Genomic DNA, 27,266 nt, shown 5'->3' with positions numbered 1-27,266 from the left:
CATTTATCTATTTTTAATTTTGTTGCTTGTGCTTTGGGTGTAAGGTCTAGGAAGTGACCTCCTACTACAAGGTCCTGAAGATGTTTCCCTACATTATCTTCTAGGAGTTTTATGGTATTGTCTCTCATTTTGAGGTCTTCAATCCATTTTGAGTTAATTTTTGTGTAGGGTGTGAGGTAGAGGTCCTCTTTGGTTTTTTGGATATGGATATCCAGCACTTCCAGCCCCATTTGTTGAAAAGACTGTCATGTCCCAGTTCAGTGGTTTTAGGGGCCTAATCAAAGATCAGTCGACTGTAGATCAGGGACTTTATCTCTGAATTCTCAGTTCGATTCCATTGATCAATATGTCTTTCTTTGTGCCAGTACCATGCTGTTTTGACTACAGTAACTTTATAATAAGCTTCAAAGTCAGGGAGTATAAGTCCTCCCACTTTGTTTTTCTTTTTTAGAATGTTTTTAGCAATTTGAGGCATCTTCCCCTTCCAGATAAATTTGATAACTAGCTTTTCCAAGTCTGCAAAGTAGGTTGTTGGAATTTTGATAGGGATTGCATTGAAATGTAGATGAGTGTGGGTAGAATTGACATCTTAAATGACATGTAGCCTTCCTATCCATGAACAAGGAATATTTTTCCATCTTTTTAGGTCCCTTTTTATTTCTTTTAGTAAAGTTATGTAGTTTTCTATATATAGGTCTTTTACATCTTTGGTTAAGTTTATTCCTAGGTACTTGATTTTTTTAGTTGCTATTGAAAATGGTATCTTTTTCTTGAGTGGCTCTTCAGTTCGGTCATTTCTAGTGTATAGGAACATTACTGACTTACGTGCATTAATCTTGTATGCTGCTACTTTGCTAAATTTGTTTATTAGTTCAAGTAGCTGTGTCATGGATTTCTCAGGGTATTCCAGATATAAGATCATATCACCTGCAAATAATGACAGTTTTACTTCTTCCTTTCCAATTTGGATGCCTTTTATTTCTTTGTCTTGTCGGATTGCTTTGGCTAGCACTTCTAGCACAGTGTTGAATAACAGTGGTGACAGCAGGCATCCTTGTCTCGTTCCTGATCTTAGAGGGAAGGCCTTCAGTCTCTTGCCATTGAGTACTAGGCTGGCTGTGGGTTTTTCATATATGCCCTTTTTCATATTGAGGAAGTTTTCTTCATTTCCTACCTTTTGAAGTGTTTTTATCAAAAAAAAGATGCTGGATTTTGTCGAATGCTTTTTCATCATCTATTGAGATGATCATTTGATTTTTCCCTTCTGATTTGTTAATGTGTTGTAATACATTGATTGATTTTCTTATGTTGAACCATCCTTGCATGCCTGGAATGAACCCCACTTGGTCATGGCGTATGATTTTTTTAATGTGTCTTTGGATTTGATTTGCAAGTATTTTGTTGAGATTTTTTGCATCTATATTCATTAGGGAGATTGGCTTATAGTTGTCCTTTCTTTACCTGGTTTTGGTATTAGATTGATGTTAGCTTCATAAAATGTGTTAGGTAGTGTTCCGTTTTCTTCAGTGTTTTGAAAGAGTTTAAGTAAGATTGGTATCAGTTCTTTTTGGAATGTTTGGTAGACTTCCCCTGTGAAGCCATCTGGCCCTGGGCATTTATCTGTGGGAAGCTTTTTGAGGACTGAATTTCTTTGCTTGTGATTGGTTGGTTGTGGTCTTCTATTTCTTCTCTGGTCAGTCTAGGTTGTTCATATGTTTCCAGGAAATTGTCCATTTCCTCTAAATATCTAGTTTGTTGGCATACAGTTGTTCATAGTATCCTTTTATAATTTTTTAAATTTCTTCGGGATCCACAGTAATTTCATTTCTCTCATTCATTATTTTGTTTATTTGGGTCTTCTCTCTTTTTTATTTTGTCGGTCTAGCTAGGGGCTTGTCAATCTTGCTGATCTTCTCAAAGAACCTACTTTTGGTTTTATTTATTCTTTCTAATTTTTTTTTGTTCTCTATGTCATTTATTTCTGCTTTAATCCTTGTCATTTCTTTTCTTCTACTTTATTTCTGCTTTAATCCTTATTTCTTTTCTTCTACTTGGTTTAGGATTAGTTTGCTATTTAATTTCTAGCTTCTTCAGTTGCTCCATTAGTTCTTTGATTTTAGCTCTTTCTTCCTTTTTTAATGTATGCATTTAAAGCTATAAATTTCCCCCTCAATACTGCCTTTGCTGCATCCCATAAGTTTTGATATGTTGTGTTCTCATTTTATTCATTTTTATATTTAGCAATTTCTCTTGCTATTTCTTGTTTAACCCACTGATTGATTAGGAGTGTGTTGTTTAACCTCCAGATATTTGTGAATTTTCTAAGTCTCTGATGGTTATTGACTTCTAATTGTATTCCATTGTGATCAGAGAATGTGCTTAGAATGATTTCAATCTTTTTAAATTTATTGAGGCTTGTTATATGGCCAGCTTATGATCTGTTCTGGATAAAGTTCCGTGAGCACCAGAGAAGAATGTGTACCCTGGTGATTTGAGATGTAATGTTCTATGTATGTCTGTTAATTCAAATTTATTTATCAAATTGTTTAGGTTCTCAATTTCCTTATTGGACCTTTCTCTGGTAGATCTATCAATAGGAGTAAGTGATGTATTGACATCTCCTACAAACTGTGCAAACATCTATTGCTTCCTTATTTTTGCCAATGTTTGTCTCACGTATTTTGGGGGACCTTGGTTGGGCGCATAATTTCTTCTTGCTGAACTGTCCCTTTTATTAGTATGTAGTGACCTTCTTTGTCTCTCATAACATCCTGGCATTTAAAGTCTATTTTATTTGATATTAATATTTCTACTCCTGCTTTTTTTTGGCTATGGCTTGCATGAAATATTTTTTTCCATCCTTTCACTTTCAATTTCTTTGTGTCCCTGTGTCTAAGATGAGTCTCTTGTAAGCAACATATTGATGGTTCATATTTTTAAATCCATTCTGCCAATCTATATCTTTTAATTGGGGAGTTTAATCCATTCACATTCAGTGTTATTACTGTGAAGGCATTTCTTGAATCAGCCATCCTGTCCTTTGGTTTATATTTGTCAGATATATTTTTTTGGCCTCTCTCTTAATTTCCTTTAACATACCCTTACTAAATCTCTTTGGTTCTGAGCCTTTCTCCATACCTCTCTCTCCTTTCTTTGTTTCTCTGGCAGTAGGGCTCCCTTTAGTATCTCAAGTAGGGCAGGTCTCTTTTTAGCAAATTCTCTCAGCATTTGTTTGTCTGTGAAAAATTTAAGCTCTCCCTCAAATTTGAAGGAGAGCTTTGCTGAATAAAGAATTCTTGGTTGGCAATTTTTCTCTTTCAGAATTTTAAATATGTCATACCACTGCCCTCCCCCTGTGTGGGATCTGACATCCAGAGGAGTAAATCTCCCTGGCAATGTGGAATATGACTCCTGGGGAGGAATCTAGACCTGGCATCGTGGGATGGAGAACATCTTCTTGACCAAAAGGGGGATGTGAAAGGAAATGAAATAAGCTTCAATGGCAGAGAGATTCCAAAAGGAGCCGAGAAGTCACTCTGGTGGGCACTCTTACACACAATATAGATAACCCTTTTTAGGTTCTAATGAATTGGAATAGCTAGCAGTAAATACCTGAAACTATCAAACTACAACCCAGAACCCATGAATCTTGAAGACGGTTGTATAAAAATGTAGTATATGAGGGTTGACAATGTGATTGGGAAAGCCATATGGACCACACTCCCCTTTGACCAGTATATGGATCAATGAGTAGAAAAATGGGGGAAAAGAAAACAGGGCACCCAGTGTTCTTTTTTACTTTAATTGTTCTTTTTCACTTTAATTTTTATTATTATTTTCGTGTGTGTGGTAATGAAAATGTTCAAAAATTAATTTTGGTGATGAATGCACAACTATATAATGGTACTATGAACAACTGAATGTGCCCTTTGTATGACTGCATGGTATGTGAATATATCTCAAGAAAAATGAATTTTAAAAAAATATGTCATACCACTGCCTTCTCACCTCTATGGTGGCCGCTGAGTAGTCACTGCTTAGCCTTATGCTGTTTCCCTTGTATGTGGTGAATTGCTTCTCTCTTTCTGCTTTCAGAACTTGCTCCTTCTTTTCAGCATTTGACAATCTGATCAGAATATGTCTCAGAGTGGGTTTATTTGGATTTATTCTGTTTGGAGTTTGTTGTGCATCTATGATTTGTGTATTTATGTTATTTAGAAGGTATGGGAAGTTTTCCCCTAAAATTTATTTGAATACTCTTCCTAGACCTTTACCCTTCTCTTCCCCTTCTGGAACACCAGTGATTCTTATTTTTGTGCACTTTATATGTCCATCATATCCCTGAGCTCCATTTCAATTTTTTCAATTTTTTTTCCCCATTCTTTCTTTTGTACTTTCCTGTCCATTCTGGCCTATTCCAGCTCACTGATTCTCTCCTCAGCTTCCTCTAATATAGTACTCTGTGTATCCAGAATCTTTTTAATTTGATCAACAGTTTCTTTTCTTTCCATAAAATCATCATTTTTTAAATTTACTCTTGCAAATTCTTCTTTATGCTCTTCTAGGGTCTTCTTCATGTCCTTTATATCTGTGCTGTGAACTCACTGTTTGTCATTAATTCTTTGATTGATTGCTCCAAGTACTATGTCTCCTCTGATCTTTGGATTTGGGTGTTTGGGTTTGGGTTATCCATATCTTCTGGTTTCTTCATGTGCTTTAAAATTGTCTGCTGTTTTTGGCCTCTTGGCATTTGCTTATCTTGATAGGGTTCTTTTAGGATATGTAGATTTGTTTAAACAATTATCTCTTAATTTGTGAGAGCTACAGCTTGGTGGTGTGTACTTTCTCTGAGTTACCAGCAGCTGGTGTCCGTGAGCTGCCTATTACCCTCAAGCCAGTTCTCCCCAACTTTGTCTTTGTGGTGAGTGGGGGTCTGAATCTTGTGAGGGTCCAGTCAGTGCCTCAAATTTCCATGTGTAGTTGGTGCTGCCAGCCCTGAATGTGGGGTGTGGGTAGTGGTTAGGGAGGGACGGTGGCTTTAAGAATCAAATCTCCCAGGCATTCCTGGAGACTTAAAGCTGTTGCAGGAGTCCAAACCTTCAGCTCAGTCTCCCCACAGTCTGTCTCTGCTGCAGACCCACGAGTCCCTGATATTGTTGTAGGGCCTCTGGGACATCCGTGCAGGTCCCACCTCCAACAGCCTCTGTGGTGGGGGGGAAGACAGCATGTCACAGGGGAGCACAGTCTCCAAGGGAAGCCCTGGGCTGCTGTGCCTTGCAGGGGTGTTCCCAGCCCACTGAGAGGGTGGCTGTGTGGGTATGGTAAATTCCTCCTTCAGCGGGACTTCTGTCTTCCTAGCTCTGGGACAATTAGCTGCGGGTGTGCGAAAGGCTATTATCCACGCCAAGTACTGAGGCAGGTGCCTGGGGTTTGGATGGTGCTTCCTACCATGCTGGGCCATGCGGCGTAGGTCTGGGCCGCAGTGCCACTCAGGCACATTCCCAGCCTGCTGAAAAGATGGCTGTATGGGGCGTGGTAATTTCCCCCTTTACACATACCTCTGCCTTCCTATATCTGGGACAATTAGCTGCAGGTGTGCAAATGGCTATTGTCCATGCCAGACAATGAAGCAGGTGCCCAGGGTGGGGAAAGCAGTCTCCCCACACTTGACTGTGCGGTTCTCACTGCCAGATCCTCAGCCACTTTTGGGATTTTTAAAACTAATCCCTCACCAAATGCCAACCCCGTTTCTCCCAACTGCAGCATGGCTGCTGGCTCCCTAGCAGCCTCACTCACTCATGTCTGAATGCAGACTCGCGATTTCACCAAGTGCACAGTCCCTGTGGATTTAGCAGACCTTGTCCAGTCGGTGCAGAACTGGTATTCTGTCTTTCATCTAGTGTTTTTCATGGAGATGTTTTTTGCCCTGACTCTCTTAATCTGCCATCTTCCCCTCTCTCCTACTATTTCTTTTAACATTGTATGTCATCATATTCCCAGGATCTATGAATTAATGTCAACCAGTGTGAACTACATAGTAAAGCTGATGTTAGCAAAAAAAAAATCATTTTCAAAATTAAGCATGTGAAAATTGACAATATTTGCAGGTATCTGATACTTTTATTCCTACAAGGGGAAAGCGAGGTACACAAAAACCTTCTTCAAAGTTAACTTGATGATGATAAGGTCAATAAAAGAATCCAAGTGGGCAGGTGTGGAAACGTTTGTTTCATGAAGAAATGTAAACACCTTGTTGTGTTCGTATTGGGGATTGAACCATGTTCCCCCCAAAGGCATATCCAGGTCCCAACCCCTGGCCCCATGGGTGTGAACCCATTTGTAAATAGGGCCTTAGAAGATGTGATTAGTTAAGGTGTGCCCAAACTGAATGAGGGTAGGCTTTAATCCAATACAGCTGAAATGCTTATAAACAGAGGAAATTGGACACAGAACAGGAGACACGGAGAGCAGTTGGAAGCTGGAAGTTAATGGAACCCAGAAGAGAAAGGAGAAGACACCACCATGTGCTCTGCCATGCAGCAGAAAAGCCAAGGAACCCCAAAGATTGTTGGCCAGCCAGAAGGTACGGACTCAGGAGGACACAAACCTTCTAGCCTCTGAAACTGTAGGTCAATAAATTCTTATTGTCTGATACCCATGTTGTAGGCTGAATAATGCCCTTCTAAGATGTTCATGTCCTAATTCCCAGACCCTGTGAATATATTACCTTATATTGCAAAAGGGATTTTGCAGATGTGATTAAGTTAAGGATATTGAGATGGGGGATTATCCTAGATTATCCAGGTGGACCCAATGATATAATCACAAGTGTCCTTTAAGAGGGAGGCAAATAAATGAACTGGGACTCGGGCAAGATGGCGGCATAGAGAGGAGTGGAAGCTAAGTAGTCCCCCTGGAACAACTACAAAAAACCAGAAACAACTAGTAAATAATCCAGAATAACTGCGGGGGGACAACAAGACCATCCACTCATCATACACCAACCTGAATTGGGAGGAATGCCCGAGAACACAGCATAAAATCTGTAAGTAAAACCTGCGGAACCAGGTCAGGAGACCCCCTCCCCCATAGCCCGAGCTGCAGAGCCGCGTGGTGCCAGAGAGAAGCTCTCTCCCAGCAAGCGAATACAGCTCAGCTGAGCTCCAACTGGGGTTTTAAGTAGCGAGTGTGAACTGCTCACTACAGGTACGCAGCCCCAAAAACAGACAGAGGCTTTGGGTGATGACTGACCTGGGAGAGCCGGAGGGTTGCCTTGGACTGGGTCTGAAGGGGACTATCTGTTTCTTTTTTGGCTCAGGGGAGAAAGCCCCAGTCATTTTCAGTTTCCAGGGTTGTGACTCTGGGAAGGGTGGAGACACCACAAGCAGAGAGTGAGGCCATTGAAATGCTAATGACCTCCACCTGAGGGGTCTGTCTTCTCTAGGAGGAAAGGGGTGGGGCCCTTTCCATTCAGAACCAGACCCCAGAGCCTGGGGGAATATGGCCATACCTCCTCACACCAGTCAAGAATTATAGGCTAACAGGCGTCACCTGCTGGGCAGAAAAGCACAGTGACCCGAGGCATCAAAGGGTGGAGCAATTTTCTAAGACACACCCTCAGGGAAACCAGATACTGAATATTTCTTCCCTCTGGGACCTGAGCCTGTTCTGGTCTGGGAAAACCTGATTTGGATAACCAAAGAAACCATGCCTAGACAACAGAAAATTACAACCTACACTAAGAAAAACAAAGTTATGGCCCAGTCAAAGGAACAAACGTACACTTCAGCTGAGATACAGGAATTTAAACAACTAATGCTAAATCAATTCAAAAAGTTTAGAGAAGATATTGCAAAAGAGATAGAGGCTGTAAAGGAAGCACTGGACATGTATACGGCAGAAATCAAAAGTTCAAAAAACCTACTAGTAGAATCTACGGAAATGAAAGGCACAACACAAGAGATGAAAGACACAATGGAAACATACAACAGCAGATCTCAAGAGGCAGAAGAAAACACTCAGGAACTGGAGAACAAAACACCTGAAAGCCTACACGCAAAGGAGCAGATGGAGAAAAGAATGAAAAAATATGAGCAACGTCTCCGGGAACTCAAGGATGAAACAAAGTACAATAATGTACGTATCATTGGTGTCCCAGAAGGAGAAGAGAAGGGAAAGGGGGCAGAAGCAATAATAGAGGAAATAATTAATGAAAATTTCCCATCTCTTATGAAAGACATAAAATTACAGATCCAGGAAGCGCAGCATACTCCAAACAGAAGAGATATGAATAGGCCTACGCCAAGACACTTAATAATCAGATTATCAAATGTCAAAGACAAAGAGAGAATCCTGAAAGCAGCAAGAGAAAAGCAATCCATTACATACAAAGGAAGCTTAATAAGACTATGTGCAGATCTTTCAGCAGAAACCATGGAGGCAAGAAGGAAGTGGTGTGATATATTTAAGATACTGAAAGAGAAAAACCACCAACCAAGAATCCTGTATCCAGCAAAGCTGTCCTTCAAACATGAGGGAGAGCTCAAAATATTTTCTGACAAACAGACAATGAGAGACTTTGGGAACAAGACACCTGCCCTACAGGAAATACTAAAGGGAGCACTACAGGGTGATAGAAGACAGGAGTGTGTGGTTTGGAACACAATTTTGGGAGATGGTAGCACAACAATGTAAGTACACTGAACAAAGGTAACTATGAATACGGTTGAGAGAGGAAGATGGGGAGCATGTGAGACACCACAAGAAAGGAGGAAAGATAACGACTGGGACTGTGTAACTTGGTGAAATCTAGAGTATTCAACAATTGTGATAAAATGTACAAATATGTTCTTTTACAAGGGAGAACAAGCAAATGTCAACCTTGCAAGGTGTTAAAAATGGGGAGGCATTGGGGGAGGGATGCAATCAGCATAAACTAGAGACTGTAACTAATAGAATCATTGTATTATGCTTCCTTTAATGTAACAAAGGTGATATACCAAGGTGAACGCAGATAAGAGGAGGGGATAGAGGAGGCATGTTAGACACTTGACATTGGTGGTATTGTCTGATTCTTTATTCTACTTTGATTTAAGGTTATTTTTCCTTTTGCTGCTTCCTAGCTGTCATTTTTTTGTTTCCTCTTTCTTTTGCCTCTCTACCTTCTATGACTCTCCCTCCTGCCTTGTGGAAGAAATGTAGATGCTCTTGCTTAGTATGAGCAGAATGTTCAATTAGGATGAACTTAAATGTTTGGAAATGAACAGGGGTGTTGGTAGCAAGATGTGAGAAGAACTAACAGTGCCGAATGGTGTGTGAATGAGGTGGAAAGGGGAAGCTCAGAGTCATATATGTCACCAGAAGGAAAGTTGGAGGTCAAAAGATGGAAATGTATAAAACTGAATCCTATGGTGGGCAATGTCCATGATCAACTGTACAAATACTAGAGATCACTTCATGAACCAGAACAAATGTATGACAATACAATTAGAAGTTAATAATAGGGGGGCATATAGGGAAGAACTATATACCTATTACAAACTATATACTACAGTTAGTAGTATTTCAACATTTTTTCATAAACAGTAACAAACGTACTATATCAATACTAGGAGTCAACAATTGAGGGGGGTTGTTTAGGGATAGGGGTGGTTTAGAGTTTCCTTTTCTTTTTTTCTCTTTTCATCTTTCACTTTATTTCTTGTCTGGAGTAATGAAAAGTTTCTAAAAATTGAACAAAAATTAAGTGTGATGGATGCACAGCTGTATGAGGGTACCCAGGGGCAAGTGATTGTACACTTTGGATCTTTGGATAATTGTATGGTATCTGAACAATCTCAATAAAAATGAAAGAAAAAAAAATAAATGAACTGTAAAAAAAAAAAAAAAAAGAGGGAGGCAGAGGCAGAGGGAGGTACTACTGCAGAAGAGGAGAAGGTGATACGATGACAGAAGCAGAGTTTGGAGTGATGCATTTTGAAGATGGAAGAAGGGACCACAAACCAAGGAATACAGGTGACCTCTAGCAGCTGGAAAAAGGCAAGGAATGGATTCTTCTCTCAGATCCTCTGGAAGGATCTGGCCTTACTGACACTTTGACTTTAGCCTGGTGCAACTGATTTTCAATTTCTGACCTCCAGAACTGTGAGAGAATAAATCTGTGATTTTTAAAGCCATTACATTTGTGGTAATTTGTTAAAGCAGGAATAGGAAAATAATACATATGATTTGATGGAAATGAATTGTAAACAATTATCACTACCTAAAAAGCAGGGAGGAGAGAGTGGTTTAGAAGCTGGCCAGTCCCAGGTAAAATTAGAAAAAGAAAGTTAAGGTTGTCTTTCCACTCAGACTACTGTGAAGTTCTTTTTCTCTACACAAGGATAGAGAGCAGTCAAAGGCAGTAACTTACCCTAAGAAGTTGGTATCAGCTAGTTAGTAGTCTATTCTAATGGAGGGTGGAAGTGATTATAAAGTTTTAAAGTCTTAAAAGAAATAGTCTGAAAAGATTTTTGATGCCAGAGAGCTCTGAAGACTCTCATCCTTACCACCAAAACTGGATGCTGGAGCACTTTATACAACTTAAAGGACTTTTAACTTCTGTTCAAACATGAGAAATGACCAAGAATAAGTAATCTAAAAATATATGAGTATAATTGAATCAGGGAGAGAGAAACTTATTTCTACCAAAGTGTATTTCTTCAAATCTTGCTCTTAATGATCCTGTTAGCATAGGCTTCATCATCATTGTTGTCATCATCATTATCATCCAAAAAGAGCCCATATTTACTGCCTGCTTACTGGGTTCCAGGCATTGTGTGGGACACTTCGTACTTTTCTCATTTAATCCTCACAAGGATGTCATGTGTAGGTATTATTTTTCCTCATATTGCAGATGGGGAAAATGTTTTAGAGAATCTAAGTAACTTGCTTATTTTCACACAGCTAGTAAGTGACAGCACTAAGACTTGTTCTGTGCAAAACCAAAGCTTAATGCTTCATTTTAGTAAGTTGCATGTTTGATAGAAAAGGATACAGCATGCATTCAAAGGCAAGGTATATATACCTTCCTTGAATCATGGTAGTGTTGCTTGCCATGGGACACCATACCTGGTTATTAAATTGTAAGTGTACAGTCCGTGGAAAAATTGACCTTGCAAACCCAAAACTATTAAATAGTGGCTATCGACATCTACTGACTGTTGCATGGGGGCAAGCAAAGACTTCCTTTAGCAGTAATGGAAGGAATACATTTTTACTTATTTATTTTTTAACTGGTAGAGAAATGGCCCTGGCAATAAAGAAAAATCATGTCATTTTCCAGTGAATCTCCCAGAAAAAAAAATAGTTTTATGGGAGAATTTGAACTCTTGTCTTAATTTTGAAATTGAAATTATGAATTTTACAGCTGCTTTTCAAGGAGGATCATTTTTTCTACTGAGACCTGCAAGAAGCCTCATTTTTAGTTTACCATAGATCACTAGATAAGAGATCATTTGGCATTGTTTGGGGGTATGACCATTATTGATACTAAAGCCTAATGATTAAGAGGACATGAATCCTGGCTTCATCACTAGAACACTCATGAAATGTTTAGGTGTGGGATAATAGTGGTTTACAGTTTTTCTTCAGGTATGAGAAGTGTAAAACATTAGTAACCTAAAATAATTGGTTTGTCCATATTTTAAATTTTAATTTAATTTAATTTTGCTTAATTTAATTTACTTTAGAAATAATTAATCTAGAAAATACCCTATTCACTGTTTACGCCACATTAGTGCACATTGAAATGATGTTTAAGAACTCTGTATTTTAGGGATTCTTATTTAAAGTTTGACTAAATACCAGTAAGTTGATAAAAAATGTAAGGAAGTGGAGAGAGGGTCTAAGATGGCAGTATAGAGAGGAGTGGAAGATAAGTTGTCCCCCTGGAACAACTGAAAAAAAACCAGAAACAACTAGTAAATAATCCAGAATAACTGCAGGGGGACAAACGTGACTGTCCACTCATCATACACCAACCTGAATTGGGAGGAATGCCTGAGATCACAGCATAAAATCTATAAGTAAAAACTGCGGATCCAAGTTGGGAGACCCCTGCCCCCACAGCCTGAGCTGCAAAGCCTCATGGTGCTAGAGAGAAGCTCTCTCCCAGCAAGCGAATATAGCTCAGCTGAGCTCCAACTGGGGTTTTAATTAGCGAGCGTGAACTGCTCACTATGAGGTACGAATCCCCAACAAGCAGACAGAGGCTTTGGGTGATGACTGATCTTGGAGAGCCAGAGGGTTGCCTCAGACTAGCTCTGAAGGGGACTTTCTGTTCCTTTTTCAGCTCAGTGGAGAAAGCCTCAGCCATTTTCAGTTCCCAGTGCTGTGACACAGAAAAGGGTAGAGACAGCACAGGCAGAGAGAGACCATTGAAATGCTAATGACCTCCCACTAGGGGGTCTATGTTCTCTAAGAGGAAAGGGGTGGGGCCCAGCTCTACTACCTGTCTTCCATTCAGAACCAGACCACACAGCCTGGGGGAAAACAGCCACACCTCCTTACACCAGTCAAGAATTACAGGCTAACAGGCACCACCTGCTGGGCGGAAAAGCACAGTGACTGGAGGCATCAGAGGGTGTACCAATTTTTTAAGACTCATTCTCAGGGAAACTGGATACTGAATATTTCTTCCTTCTGGGACCTGAGCCTGTTCTGCTCTGGGAAAACCTGATTGGGGTAACCAAGGAAACCATGCCTAGACAACAGAAAACTACAACCTACACTAAGAAAAATGAAGTTATGGCCCAGTCATAGGAACAAACTTACACTTCAACTGTGATACAGGAATTGAAACAACTAATAATAAACCAATTCAAAAAGTTTAGGGAAGGTATGGCAAAAGAGCTGAACCATATAATGAAAACACAGGACATATATAAGGTAGAAATTGAAAGTATGAAAAACCAACTGGCAGAATCTATGGAAATGAAAGGCACAGCACAAGAAATGAAAGACACAATGGAAACATACAAGAGCAGATCTCAAGAGGCAGAAGAAAACACTCAGGAACTGGAGAACAAGGCACCTCAAAGCCTACACACAAAAGAACAGATAGAGAAAAGAATGGAAAAATATGAGCGACGTCTCTGGGAACTTAAAGACAAAACAAAAAGCAAGAATTTATGTGTCATTCCTGTCCCAGAAGGAGAAGAGAAGGGAAAAGGGGCAGAAGCAATAATAGAGGAAATAATCAATGAAAATTTCCCATCTCTTACAAAAGACATAAAATTATGGATCCAGGACACTTAATAATCAGATTATCAAATGTCAAAGATAAAGAGAGACTCCTGAAAGCAGCAAGAGAAAAGCGATCTATCACATACAAAGGAAGCTTGATAAAGACTATGTGTGGATTTCTCAATAGAAACCATGGAGGCAAGAAGGAAGTGGGGTGATATATTTAAGATACTGAAAGAGAAAAACCACCAACGAAGAATCCTATATCCGGCAAAATTATCCTCCAAATATGAGGGAGAGCTTAAAATATTCTTTGACAAACAGACAATAACAAAGTTTGTGAACAAGATACCTGCTCTACAGGAAACACTAAAGGAAGCACTGCAGACAGAAAGGAAAAGACAGGAGTAAGAGGTTTGAAAACAGTTTTGGGAGATAGTAGCAGAACAATGTAAGTACACTGAACACAGATGACTGAATATGGTTGAAAGAGGAAGGCTGAGATCATGTGGGACACCAGAACAAAAGACAAATGATAAAGACTGGGACTGTGTAACTCAGGGAAACCTAGGATGCTCAATGATTGTAATAAAAGGTGCAAATATGTTTTTACATGAGGAAGAACAAATGAATGTCAACATTGCAAGGTGTTAAAAATAGGGTGGAATTGGGGGGAAAATACAATCAATGCAAACCAGAGGCTAGAATTAACAGAAACATTGTAGTATGCTTCCTTTAATAAAACAAAGGCAATACACCAAAGCTAAATGCATATGGGGGGGGGAATAGGGGAAGTGTATGGGACTCCTGGCATTGGTAATGTTGTCTGACTCTTTATTCTACTTTATGTTAATGCTATCTTTCCTTTTGTCACTTCGTAGCTATTGAGTTTTTTGTTTGTTTGTTTGTTTTTCTCTCTTTCTCTTTTCTTTTTCTTTTGTCTCTCTGACTTCTTTGACTCTTCCTCCATCTTTGTGGAAGAAATGGAGATGTCCTTATATAGAGAATGGCGATGGTGCTCCATACATAAATACGTGACTATATGTAGAACCAATGATTGTTTATTTAAGACATAATGTATAGTGTGTGAACAAAACCATCTTAAAAGAAATGGGTTGATGAAGAAACCTTGAGGGCACTATATTGAGTGAAATAAGACACATAAAGGCAAATATTGCAGGATCTCACTGACATGAACTGATTGTAATATGTAAACTCATAGACATGAAATATAAATTACCAGGATAGAGAAATGAGGCTAAAGAACAGGGAGCCATTGCTTATTATGAGCAGAATGTTCAACTAGGGTGAACTTAAATGTTTGGAAATGGACAGGGGTGATGGTAGCAGGTTGTGAGAATAACTAACAGTGCTGAAAGGTTGTGTAAAGGTGGTGGAAAGGGTAAGCTCAGAGTCATGCATGTCACCAGAAGGAAAGTTGGAAGTTAAAAGATGGGAATGTATAAAACAGTGAATCTTGTGGTGGACAATGTCCATGATTATACAAATATTGGAAATCTCTCTCATGAACTAGAACAAATGTATGTCACTATAACTAGAAGTTAATAATAAAGAGGCATATAGGGAAAAAATATATACCTATTGCGAACTATATACTACAGTTAGTAGTATTTTAACATTCTTTCATCAACAGTGACAAATGTACTATACCAAAACTATGAATCAATAATGGAGGGGGGCATGGTTAGGGGTATGGGAGGATCTGAGTTTCCTTTTTTTGTCTATTTATTTTCTGGAGTAGTGAAAATGTTCTAAAAATTGAAAAAAAAATTAATTGTGTTGATGGATGCACAGCTGTATGGTGGTGCCGTGGGCAACTGATTTTACGCTTTGGATCTTTGGATAGTTGTATGATATCTGAACAATCTCAATAAAAAAAATTTTTTTTTTAATGTAAGGAAGTGACCATTTTCTTTTATGGTAGCAGAAAGTCCCTTTCAAATAAGAAAAAGAATAAAACTTGCATTACTATGCTATCATTTAATTAAGAAAACTTCTTATAGTCTTATATAAAAGCTCTGGTAAAAGGAGAAGTTATCAGAATTTTAACAACTAGAGAGATAAAAATTAAAGTCTGTAGCTAGAATTGGTAAATGAATTGTAATTCAGAATTATTAAGCTAGTGCCTAGATAGTTATTTACAAGGTTAAAGGTTTTTGTGTTTTTCTAAACTTTCCATATTTGGCCTATATTATTTTTATTACCAGAAAAAGGGTAATTAATGCACAAAAGCTGAGTTCAATAAACAGGAAATATATCTAAAAAGTAAAAAATCATTTGATTTTTTAATTTTATTTCCTCTCTATTTAGGGGGAAAATCCAAAATGGTTTAGTATGTCACATGATTAAGTGAAACTTGAGGTTAAAGGAGTTCCACTGTGTTTTTAATCCAAAACAACCAAAGAGTTGAGAAATGGAGACACCACTTGCTTCACTTCTGATTGGGACTTTGAAATAGAAGTAGCTAAAATCCCCAGGCTGAGTACACTGGGCAACTGGGAGTTTGGGATATTGACATGACCTTAGGACTTGGCTGATCCAAATGCTGAATTCTAATTTGAAAATGAGAAACTGGGCGCTTGAGGAATGAAGTGATATGGTGAAGCAAACAGCAACTCCCAATTAAAAATCCCAATCTCAATTCTTCTGTTGAGTTTTTGAGTTAACCATTTGTGCAGAGGTTTCCTAACATATTTTATAACTTACAAAGCCAGAAAGTCAAAGCAATTATCTAGAAATGCACACCAAACACAATTTTTCTGTAAATACCTCCACAATTAATTAGATTGCTGCAACAGCTTTCTCCATTGACTTGGTCTAATATGAACCTGCCTTAGAGAGTCATGAATTGGAAAAACAACTCTAAAACGACTCCACAAAAGGAAAAATGTTATCTTTCTAAACAAATCCTAACAAAACGAAAAGACTAAAGTTTCTGTGTTTAATGCTTATTTATGAAATTTGCCTACCTTCCAAGCTTGTCCCCAAGCCACCCACCGAAGAATGATGCGATCATTCCACCAACTGCAAAGCTGGACACAGACAGGGACCAGAGCATGGTGACGAGGTGATCAGATGCCATACTCTCCTCCTCGGCCCAAGGGATTGGTCCCACTGGGTGTAGGGCTGTGGGCAGGTCCTCTGTGCTGTTGATAGTATAGTTGTTGGTGGCCTTTCGGTCATCCAGTGGAGCACCCAACACATGTCTATAATGGAATTCTATTATCTGAGGAAATAAAATAAAGAAAAATAACTCCATTATTTCGGTGCCAACAGGAACCAGGCAGGAATGACTAAGCAGAGGAGGCAAAGAGTACCTCAGTGACTGGAACAAAGAATAGGGAGTGGTCAGGATTGTGGAGTAGGAGAGCATTTGTCCCATCTAAACAAGGAAGATGTACAGAGGAGGCCAGTGTTGCATGACCTTTAATTTTTTTTAACAGAAGCCAGAAATCTGGATTTTTATTTAAAGTTCTTCAATTTTTAAATGTTGGCAGCTATTCACATTGAAAATACTCTGCAAGCTAAAAAGACACATTTTCACGTGTCGCTTTTGCACAGTAGGACTTAAATTGGTTATGTAAATATTTTAACAAAAGTGTAAGATGGATACAAGAAAAAAGATTGGGAAATTTAAAATGAGACCAAGAATAAAGTTGGTTTACAAAATTCAAACGCTGGGTGCTATATCTTTGCTCAAAGTGAGCCACGAATTTAGCACTGAATTTCCTAGTAGCCAGTGCAAAGAGGAGAAAAGAATCAAGTACATATTAATGAATTCCAAAGTTTACAACAGCTCAGTGGCCCTTGAGAAGGTACTGAGACCTGAAGGGTGTTTCTCCTAGGGTTCCTCGTAGAGTTCAGTGTGTAAAAGGAAGAACAGTGTGCAAAACTAAGTTTCACAGAGCCGTATTTTACAATGTGCTTCATAGAGGCGAATATCATGCCAAAGCATAATTGAAAGAAAGCATATTCTTCAGGCCGTCTTCCTCCCATGCCATTCTCTCTCAGTGCTGATTTGATCACTATTCAGTGGCAGCCACCTGGGTTGATACTATCCCATACGTACCTGAAATATAGCTCTTCTAGGTTGTGCAAAGTTCTGTGTTCTAAAGTCAACCGAGTAAGGGGAACACTTGACATCCTCTTAAGATAAACAAAGCCTGACCGAGACATCTGCCTCATTAGAAAGATGCTCTGCATGAATAATATGCATAGAAAAAGGGCTAGAAGGAGTTACCCAAAGTATTCTCAGCAGTTTTCTCTTTGTGGTAGAATTATGGTTGATTTTTTTCTTATAATTTATGCAGCAGGCATATTTTATTTTATAATCATAAAAAGTGTTACTTTAAAGTACCTTAAAATAATTCCAAAATGTCATTCAGGGCCTGTATGACCATTCTTACATAATCAAATTTAAGCAACTCTTTAAACACACAAAGGGAAGAGGCCTTAGAAAAGCATTAATCTGTACGCCAGTGGCGGGGGGATCCCTGTTTTCAGCTCTGGCTCTGGGACTTGGATTGAAGGAGTAGGGAGACCTTCACCTAGTTTTCACTCTGGGACTGGAAAAGATAGTTTAAGAATGTGAAAAGGACTTCCAGCAAAAGAACAGGGATTCTGCCAATTCCAGGTCACGGTGAAGTTGAACCAAACTTCAGGAGACCTGGACGACATGGTTCTTGTGTGGGTGATGATAAATATTTGCCAGTGTTGCAGGCTACCTGACCTCTTGTGGTAAGGTCTGCTGCTCCCATGATGATAACCGAGGCACAAGTTTTGGCCCAAGGAGCAGCCCTTTTCAGGTAATGGACTGTGGGTAGCACACATTTCATACATTCACACCCTGCAGGATCTTATATCTTCCTTGGAGCCTAATGTTGTAAGAGAAGCAGGTGGGGCAAGGATGGATTCAATAGAAGGCATCCAACAAATGCTCATACACTTGTTCACTCACTAACACTTTATTAAACCCCTTTGATATGCCAGTCATCGTGTTGGCACTGGTGATGGGAAGAGGAACAAGATACCAATCCTTCCCTCAAGAATCTGATAGAGCTGGGGGGAATGAACTCCTGGTCCCCCTGTCTTGCAAGCTGTGGGAGCTGGGGAAAATCACATCCTTCTCCTCTCTATCCAATGGACACCAGAGTACAGGTGCACAAAATAAGTTATAAAAAGTTTAGAAATTATTTGATACATTTTTTTAAAAATAACCATCCAAATAGTCATCCTGAAGAAAACCCAAACTTTGTTGGAAGTCTTGACTATTATTCTAAAGTTTTCTATTATTTTGCTTTGAATGACCTATAGGAGGCAAGAATGGGGGCAGGAACTGTAATCTTTCTAGTGCTTGGGCTCCTAAAGGTTTTCAACTGGACTGGAAATGGGAATAGTAATGTTGCTGGAGGGACTGAACTGGAGAGACTGTATGTTAAAGCATCTGAGGCATGGTAAGAAGGTGCTTAAAAGGTGTTTGTGCACTGAATGAAACACATCCTTCTATAGTTTCCCCTTATTCCCTGGAGTTTTTCATCCATATATGCTTGGAACCTCTGAAAGAATGCTGCAATAAACTCTCTCTCTTTCTTTGTAACATCATGGGCACATGGTATTCAGGCTGCAATTTTCTGTGAGCTCAGCAAATAGCAGAGTCAGAGATCAAGAATTATTTATTACCACCCTTCTTCTCCTGCGAGGATTGTTGACTAAGGAGTCAAGGCTAAGTTATCAGCTTTGGAGACACACAAAAGAAGGCCAAGATTACCTGGTGTCCCTCACGTGGCACCCTTTATCTCCATGTCGAAGCACAGACGCTACCTTTCTGTCACTGACAGCAATTGCCAAAAAGAGAACTTGCATGTGTTTCACTTGCCTTTTGAGGTGCATTGATCACACCAATGTCATATCCAAACTGGAAAGAACTCAGTGCTGCAGTGAAGACAGTGAAAACCAAGGTCCCAGTGATCTGTGAGGAGCGAAACACAGGGCAGGGAAGCACCCAGGCAGTTTCAGTTGCACATCATGCTTTTGGTCTGTAGGCTGGTTCTGTCCCCTCAGTACTTATTTACAATATGCCCTGGGCTCCAAGCAGATGAGAGCCATCATACGAGAACATGAGAGCCAGCCATCATTTCCCCTAAGTTACTAAAGCTGAAAAAGTCCAAGACAGCTTGTTTTAGCAAACAACCAAACATCCCTTTCCTTTAACATATTTTAAATTATTCAAAATCAGGACTGAGATCTAGAATTGCTGCTGACCAAAGGAGATGTCCAATGTAAAAAACAGTTGTTTGTATCACTGGGAGAGGTCAAATGAGATCTCAGTTAACAAAGAGGCAAGGAGCTCTCCTGGGCATGGTAAAAAAATGTTTCAGTAGTTGTACAATATGCACTGGCCAGCATTTATACAATCCATGTCAACACCCAGGGAAAGAAATGTTTCAGGATTTGCAACTAAATTTTAGCAGCTTGAACCTAGAATTCTGGGTTAAGTGATATTATACCCACCCCAAACCCCAACTCCATGTAGCTACAGTAAGACAATGTAGAAAAGGGCAGAGCATTCACTCCCTTCCACTGAGCAAATAAACTTCTAACCATCCTAGAGAAATCTTATCATACCTACAGAGAGGCACATAAAAGGATATTCAGTGCAGCATGTTTTTTGTTTTGTAATAGCAAAAACATGGAAATAACCTAAATGCCAACCAATGGGAAAATGTTTAAAAAGATTTAGATTCAAACACATCGTGGTATAGAATACTATGCAGCAGTTAAAAAGGGCTAAAGTGATTGCTATGTACTGGCTTATTGATAAGTGGCAAAGGAGGTTGTATAATCTCAATTTTTCTTTTAAAAGGCTTCAACATAAGCATTCTTTAATATGTGCATTTATGAATATAATTAATAGAAAATTTTCTTGAAGAACAAGATGATCTTAGGAGAGGAATATAAGATTGAAGAAGGAGAATGAAATAGTATTTTTTCTCTTTTCTTTATATTATTAGACATTTTATAAGGAAAATATGTCATGTATAATTACATAATTAAAAAATTTTAAAGAGTATAGAATATAGTTGGCACTTTGTTGAATGATTGAATGAACGAATAGGTCATATCAGCCTAGATTCCAGTTCACTTAGTGGGTATGTGACCCAAGCCACTTCACCTGTAGGAGCATCAGTTTTTTCTTAGAATTGGGGGATGGTTGTAACCCCCCAACTCCAGCATGCAGAATGGCTGATTAACCAGGACCCCTCAATCCCCAGTCAAGATGGAGATCATAGCATCATCATCAACAAAGTATTATCACAGAACCACACTGAGAGAGCTCTTGAAGTTATCTTGTCTAATGGTTATAAAAACCTGAATCTGCTTGAAGAGCTTCTTACACATGCAGATTTGTGGCCATCTCCCCAGACCCACCACCACATTGGAATCTCTGCAGAAGGGATTAAGAATCTGTAGGTTTACAAAGCCCCTCTCTTTCCATTAATTCAGAATTAATTACAGGTGGCACCTATGCAGACCTCCCCTCTCAACAGTTTCCTTCCCTGAAAGAAAGGACATCAGAACTGACTCCAAAAATATATATGATATGGTGATAAGATATGATATATCTATATCTATATCTATATCTATATCTATATCTATATCTATATCTATATCTATTTCTATCTCTCTCTACATAACACATGCACACACTATATGGTATATGTGATCACCAGAGATCTTTGAATTATTCTCTAAAGTATAAGTTGACATTTAAAACTCAGTGGCTCAGACATCCAAAGCCAGGATGGGGTTTTATCCACTTGGTTAGTGGTTTGTCTTCAAATCCTTCTTCTCCAAGTATGGAGAATTTCATCCTATTTGTAGACAGTCAACCTTTTTGGCAATGAGGGAATTAATGGGAGGCTTAACAGGGCTTTAACCCACCTCTCTCATAATCTCCATCAGCTACTCTTACCCAGTTCTTTGATGTGGACACTCTGATGTTAGGTACAATGCAAACAAGCCTTCAAGGCCTAATTTTGATTACTATTAGCATTCTGTTTAGTGCTTTATGTGGATTATCTCATTTACTCTTTGTATTAGTTTTCTCCTGTGATTGTAACAAATTACCATAAACCTGATGGTTTAAACAACACAAATTTATTATCTTGTAGCTCTGAAGGTCAGAAATCTGGTATGAGTCTCACTGGACTAAAATCAGGATGTCAGCAGGCTGTGTTCCTTTCTGCAGCCTCTAGGGAAGAATGCAGATTGATGGTGGAATTCAGTTCCTTGTGGTTGTAAGACTGAGGTCTGCATTGTCTTGTTGGCTATAAACTGGGGGCCATTCCCAGCTCTCGAGACCACCACATTCTTTGATTAGTGGCATCTTTCTTCCATTTTCATAGCCAACAATGGGCAGGTCACATCTTTCTCACCTCTTATCTCTCTGACCCTGACTATAGCTGGGAAAGGTACTCTGCTTTTAAGGATTTGTGTGATTAGATTGGGCCCACCCAGAAAATCAAGGATAATGTCCTCATGTCAAGGTCTGTAAACTTAATCACATCTGCAAAGTCCCTTTTGCCATTAAGGTAACATATTCTTGGGTTTTGAGGACTAGGGTAAGGACATCTTATTTTATTTTTTTAATTATTCTGTTACTACACTCTCATGACAGCACCAATAGTACCCCCATTTTACAGATGATTAGAGTAGGTTAAGGACTCACAGCTGGTAAATGGTAGAATAATGATTTGAATCCAGAGCCTGTATTTTTAACTACTTGGTTATTTTTTTATCCTTGATTGATCAGAAACAGACATCCAAAATTCAAGCACATCTAAAAATCTAGGATTACAATCTTTCTAAATTAGAAAAAAAATTAAGACTGCATATATCTATAGAATTTGTCCACTGTGATGCTGAAGCCAAACCACCCAAACCCACCAATCCCAAGTGCTTTTTCCCACCACCCACCACATAAATCCTTTCCTCCCTCTCCTACCCATAGAAATCTTTTGGACATCTTGGGGGAAAAACCCAAAAGAGCAAAGCCTACTCAACTGTTCATCTGAGGTTTAGCTGTAGAAGAACCTGAAGGCTGTTCTACCACCAAGCCCAGGGCCGTGATACACTTGTCCAGTCTCTTCGCTGTATCTTTTTCTTCCTCAGGCAGAGAGTCTCCACACATTTGGTCTCTTAGTGACTGTCACCTCCCACTCCATCCCTGGGTGTCTTTTCTCTGCTGGCTTTCTGCCCCTCTCCTCATCAGATAACATATAGTTTCTTTCTTCTCATTTTAAGAATCCAACAGATGACCATGCTAATGGTGGGCTATGGAAGTCAGAATTGGAGTGAAGGTGATAGCTGTGGCAGATTTGGTCCCCCATAACCTCCATCAGCCTCCCCCATCACACTCCAGATGCACAATCTAAGTCACAACATTGTTAGCTGTTCCTAAATTACTTTAATAAAAGTAAAAGTTAATTTTCAAAGACCTAAGTTCTCTGGAGCTCCCACCCCATTCCCTTCCAACCAGATTGTTCCCTCTAAGTTCTTCCTATAGAAATTCTGGAGGTGCCTCTATGATCAATTCTCATGTTATAGGGATAACAAAGATAATAACTGTAAAGAAACTAGGACAGTTAAAAAAAATGCATAGAAACCTCCGAGTGTTCTTAAAGTCATTGTCCTGGTCAGGTCTTCTTGGCTTCTTTTTCAGAGTTAATACTGGTGGTGTCCCCTAGAGCCACAGTTCCCCACAGTAACTCCCCAAGAAAGAAATTTCACCCAGTTGGCCAGGTAATTGGAATAGATATTCTCATCAATTCTAAGCAGGTCTTTTGAATTTCTTAGAACTTTCAACTAAAGTGGCCATCCCAAATATCTAAGTCTCTGGGACTGTTTGATTGCATTTCCTTTTTGTCTTTTTTTTTCTTTGCCTCTTCTTTTCAGGTTTAATTTTCCTCTCTGAACTCCATGTAAATCATCTCCTTGCTCCTCATCTTTTCTTTCTCCAACGTTGTGAAATGAAAAGAAGTGATCCTCATAGTCAACCTTCTATGTTGCTTTGACATCAGATTTGGTCAGAGAAAGGCTTTATTTATGAAACAGAAAATTTCTGAAAACAACTAAATGTGAATAAACCCCACTGACCTGCATCCATTCATTCTAATTAATGTTTAAGTGGTTGATGCAAGGATAGGTGCATAATAGCTGATGGTAATAGTGAGGACTTGGAAGACCTTACTCTGTCCAGGGCTAGCTTCTAAGTAGTTTGCTTATATCAGCTCACTCAATTCTCTCCTCAGCCCTGGAGTTGGGGATTATAATCACCATTTTACTTGTGGGGAAACTGATAATGAAAACGTTAAATAACTTGAAGAAAAGATCTGCATGCCTTTTCTCTTAATCACTTCATAGACTATGAAGTCTGTACTTTTAAAAGACCACCTTCATTTAGAGCTTAATAATTTTAAGTTAGAGAAACTTGATTCCATATCCAATTAAAATATATGCTGCTGGGTAAAGATGAGAGGGTAGATTAGGCAAGTGGCTGAGCCTTAACATAAAACAAAATGTGGTGTTTAATTTGTGGTTTGGAAGTCAGATGGGGCTCATTAGAAAAAAAAAAATACAAGTAGACTTAGGAAGCAGAAAGCCTATTTGAGTCCTAGGTAGGCCCCTAACTTCCCTGAGCCTCTGTTTCTTTGCATATATATATTGGTATAATAATAGGTGATGCATAAGATTATTGTAAAGACTAAATAAAATATATAATGTGGTCTGCCTATAAACAGTGAAAGGACTACAAAACAAATGCATCTTTAATCACATCGTTATCATCTCATTAACCACTGGTGCCAAATAATGGTTACTATAGCTATTGAGGTCAACCATGACAATCTTTTAGACATCACCAATAAGCTTCACAATAACACTGCAAAGTGCATGATATTGTCTCCATTTTACAGGTGAGGAAACCAGGGCTCAGAGATGTTTGAGTGGCATTCCCAACACCACACAGCTAGTAAATGACAGATAATCTAGGATTGGAACCCAAAGCTGATGCCCTTAACTTCCACTACTAAATAAAAGAGCAGATCTTCAGTAGCTTCTGATTAGCTAGGTAGGAGGAGAAGCTTATACCCTTCTCTAAACTGTGTGCCTTCAAAAGCCAAACCAAAGATGATATTGCACCTGACTTCAGAAAAGGCTAGGGGCCCCTTGAATCACAGAATTTTCAAGCTAAAAGGGGCCTTAGAGAGTGGATGTTAGTATAATCTTGTCATTTTTCAGTTGAAGAAACTGAGGTCTCCACAGGTCAAGTGCTATGTGCACTCTCATTCCTGTGCTTAGCCCACTGTTTTCAAGGTCTGGGTAGAGTCACAAAGCTGAGAAATACTGCACTTCACCTCAGTTCTCATTCTTTGTGGGCTCCATTATTAGACAAATCCTTATTTCTCCAGGAAAGTCTTACCACACAACCACACAATTTCTAAAGTGCCCTAAGGAAATTTAGTGATAGTTCTAAATAAATGGAACATTGATACAGTTACGTTACCTAATATTCAGCCCATATTCAAAATTTCCCAAGCGTCCCAATACTATCCCTTTAAGCTGTTTTCTTCCTCTTTCAGTGTTCCAAACCAGGATCATTCATTGCTTTTAGTTGTCAGGTCTTCTTAGTCTCCTTTAATCTAGAACAGTCTTTCCACCTCTTTTTTCTTTTATATATTGACATCTTTGAAGAGTTCACATCAGTTGTCATGATTAGATTCATGTTTATCTACCCTCTCCCCCCTCCCCCTTTTTTGCAGATACCTTCAGTAAAATGGTTACACAGAATCACTTGACAAAAAGTTATGGAGACTAGTCAGAAAACAGAGCAAGTATCTTTGAAACCTCAACTTTTTAGCAGTCAAATTAACTACCAACTGGCTAGGCAAAGAGAAGTAGCTTGGATTTGTGGTAGCTACACCCAACATCCCAAGAATCTTCTACATACTCATGGATGTAAACAATTTCCCTATTCATCCCACAAAGCCAGTTTCAAAATGAACATAATGCTGCTTTACCTTATCGTCTGTCATTTTATGGGTTGGGAGTCCTCCTCTTATTTCTAGGTCCTTAGAGTGTGTCATATGCAGCTGGCCAGCCCTAGCTTGATAGAGTTTAGCACAAGCCTAGTTACACATTAGAAAAGGAGGAGCAAGCCAACACATACCTGAAAGTCATCGACGTCTAATTGTTTCAGCAGAGAGGCTAAATATTGCTGAGAATTTAATCAATATGAGCTTTGCCTCCAGAATGTGGCTTCAATGCCTTTGTTCTACCAGGAAAGAAAATGGGAGCAAGCCCCTTAGGCGTTAAGTTACAAACCAGAGGCTGCTACATTTGAAGGCATGTGTTAAGTGTGGCAGCAGGTGAGGATAGGTGAAAAGAGAAATCTTTGGGGACTTTTGTAGAAGATGAGTTATGCTGGGCTGCAATGCCTTGTTGTAGGGAAGAGAGACCAAGAGGCGGGCAGGGGAGGCACAGCGTATACTGCTTCATAGAGGAGAAGCACTGCGGTGTGTGTGCTTTAGAGCTAGGCTGTGTGGCCAAAGACTGTTTTAGGTTTGAGTGGCTACCTGCGTGAGCTTTGTTGTGTGATGGACTTGGGTTTGAGTTTCGACATTTTACTGGTAGTGTGACCTTAGGCAAGAGGCTTACTGTGACTTTTCTGTGCCTTTTCTTTTTTTTGTTTTGTTTTGTTTTGTTTTTTACCTGATAAAAGTGGAATTAACAGAACACATTCTTTGTTTTGTTGGGAGGATTAAATCAGATAATACGTGAAAGTGCTTAGCATAGTCATGACACATAATAAGAGTTCAGCAGATGCAAACGTTATTACTATTATTATTATTAATACATGTATGTCCAGAGCCTCATATGGCTTGAGACTGTACGCTTCTGTATGGGGATCCAGGCAAGATAAAAATTGATTGAGCTTGGACTTTGCTCAATCAGTAGAACCAGTGCCCAGCAGAAGAAATTAAGGGACAGCAGCAAAAAGGGGGGGTACTTTGAAGAAACACAGCGTGGAAAAGTGAAGGGATAGAGGGGACTCAGATTTCATTTGTCTTTTCACCACTTTCTCTTCATTCCTACCTCTGCCAAGTGACGGACCTGAAATGTTTTCGCCTTAAGAAGGTAAATAATTCAATTCAAACCACAAACTTTTATTGAGCCCAGCAAAATCCCAGGCTCTGGGATACATGAGATACGACACAGTCTCCTCCTGCTAGGAGTTCATGATGTATAAAGAAAGACATGTACAGGCAGTACAGCAGTTTCTTAGAGGAAACACATGAACAAATGTTAATAGTAGCGATAGCTTATCTTTATGGAGTTCTGGCTCACTGCCAGGTGCTGCTCTCGACACTCTACACGGATTAATTAGTCCAATCGTATCACGTTGTAGAGCCATGCTTTGGTGAACAACTTTGAAACCAGACTTTAAAGCGCCCGGGTAGCCACACAGACTTTCTTGCATGGCGGTCTCGCGGCTTTGTGCTCATCTCTCATTTTCGGCTGCGGATGCGCACGTCCAATTGTCAGAGCTGCTATAGTCGGAAGGAGATTCCTTAGTAATCATTTTCCGGTGACTGACCCTCTGCGGGAAAGAGTCTTTGTGCCACTGTCATCTCTGCTGTTTCGCAACCTTTGCTTTTTGAACCTTCCTTTTGTGCCGTGGAATTTGCCCTAAGTGCCGAGTGGGGCTCGTGAGCCTTTAACTCCAGGTCCGTGGTCCCTGTCCGCGCAGCGCGGCCGCCTGGAGCTGTTCCGCTCTCCCACTGGGAGGGCCACCTGCCACTCACTAACGGGGGGGGCGGGTCTTTGAGCCGCTGCGACCCGCTTCCCCTGGTTTAGAAAGTCTCTCCTGTTCTCTGCTGTTGTTCATAAGTCTCTGCATTATTTAGGGATGGGCTAAAACTTTATCTCCTTTGCGGGGAGAAGAGGTTCAGTTACATTGTCTG

At 39.5% G+C, this 27,266-nt stretch overlaps 1 protein-coding gene across 4 annotated transcripts in view; it reads right to left on the bottom strand.

The window, feature by feature from the left end:
- SLC2A2 (solute carrier family 2 member 2) overlaps positions 1–25,378 on the bottom strand; it is a 45,187-nt gene extending 19,809 nt beyond the window's left edge. For 2 of the 4 annotated variants that reach the window (XM_037840807.1, XM_037840821.1), the window contains exons 1-3: positions 25,323–25,377; positions 19,121–19,213; positions 16,215–16,471 (exon numbers count right to left, since the gene is read on the bottom strand). In XM_037840807.1, coding sequence (XP_037696735.1) covers positions 16,215–16,471; positions 19,121–19,213; positions 25,323–25,337 — 365 coding nt within the window. In that variant the 5' untranslated portion in view covers positions 25,338–25,377. Of the gene's footprint in view, positions 1–16,214; positions 16,472–19,120; positions 19,214–25,322 lie in introns of those variants that run through there. The other 2 variants (XM_037840813.1, XM_037840828.1) reach the window with 2 other exon arrangements.
- Between the last annotated feature and the right edge of the window lie 1,888 nt (positions 25,379–27,266).

This window comes from Choloepus didactylus, chromosome 1 (genome assembly GCF_015220235.1).
Source record: "Choloepus didactylus isolate mChoDid1 chromosome 1, mChoDid1.pri, whole genome shotgun sequence".
Lineage (NCBI taxonomy): Eukaryota > Metazoa > Chordata > Mammalia > Pilosa > Megalonychidae > Choloepus > Choloepus didactylus.
Note: the sequence above shows the minus strand (reverse complement) of the source record. Positions and strands in the feature narration are given on the sequence as shown.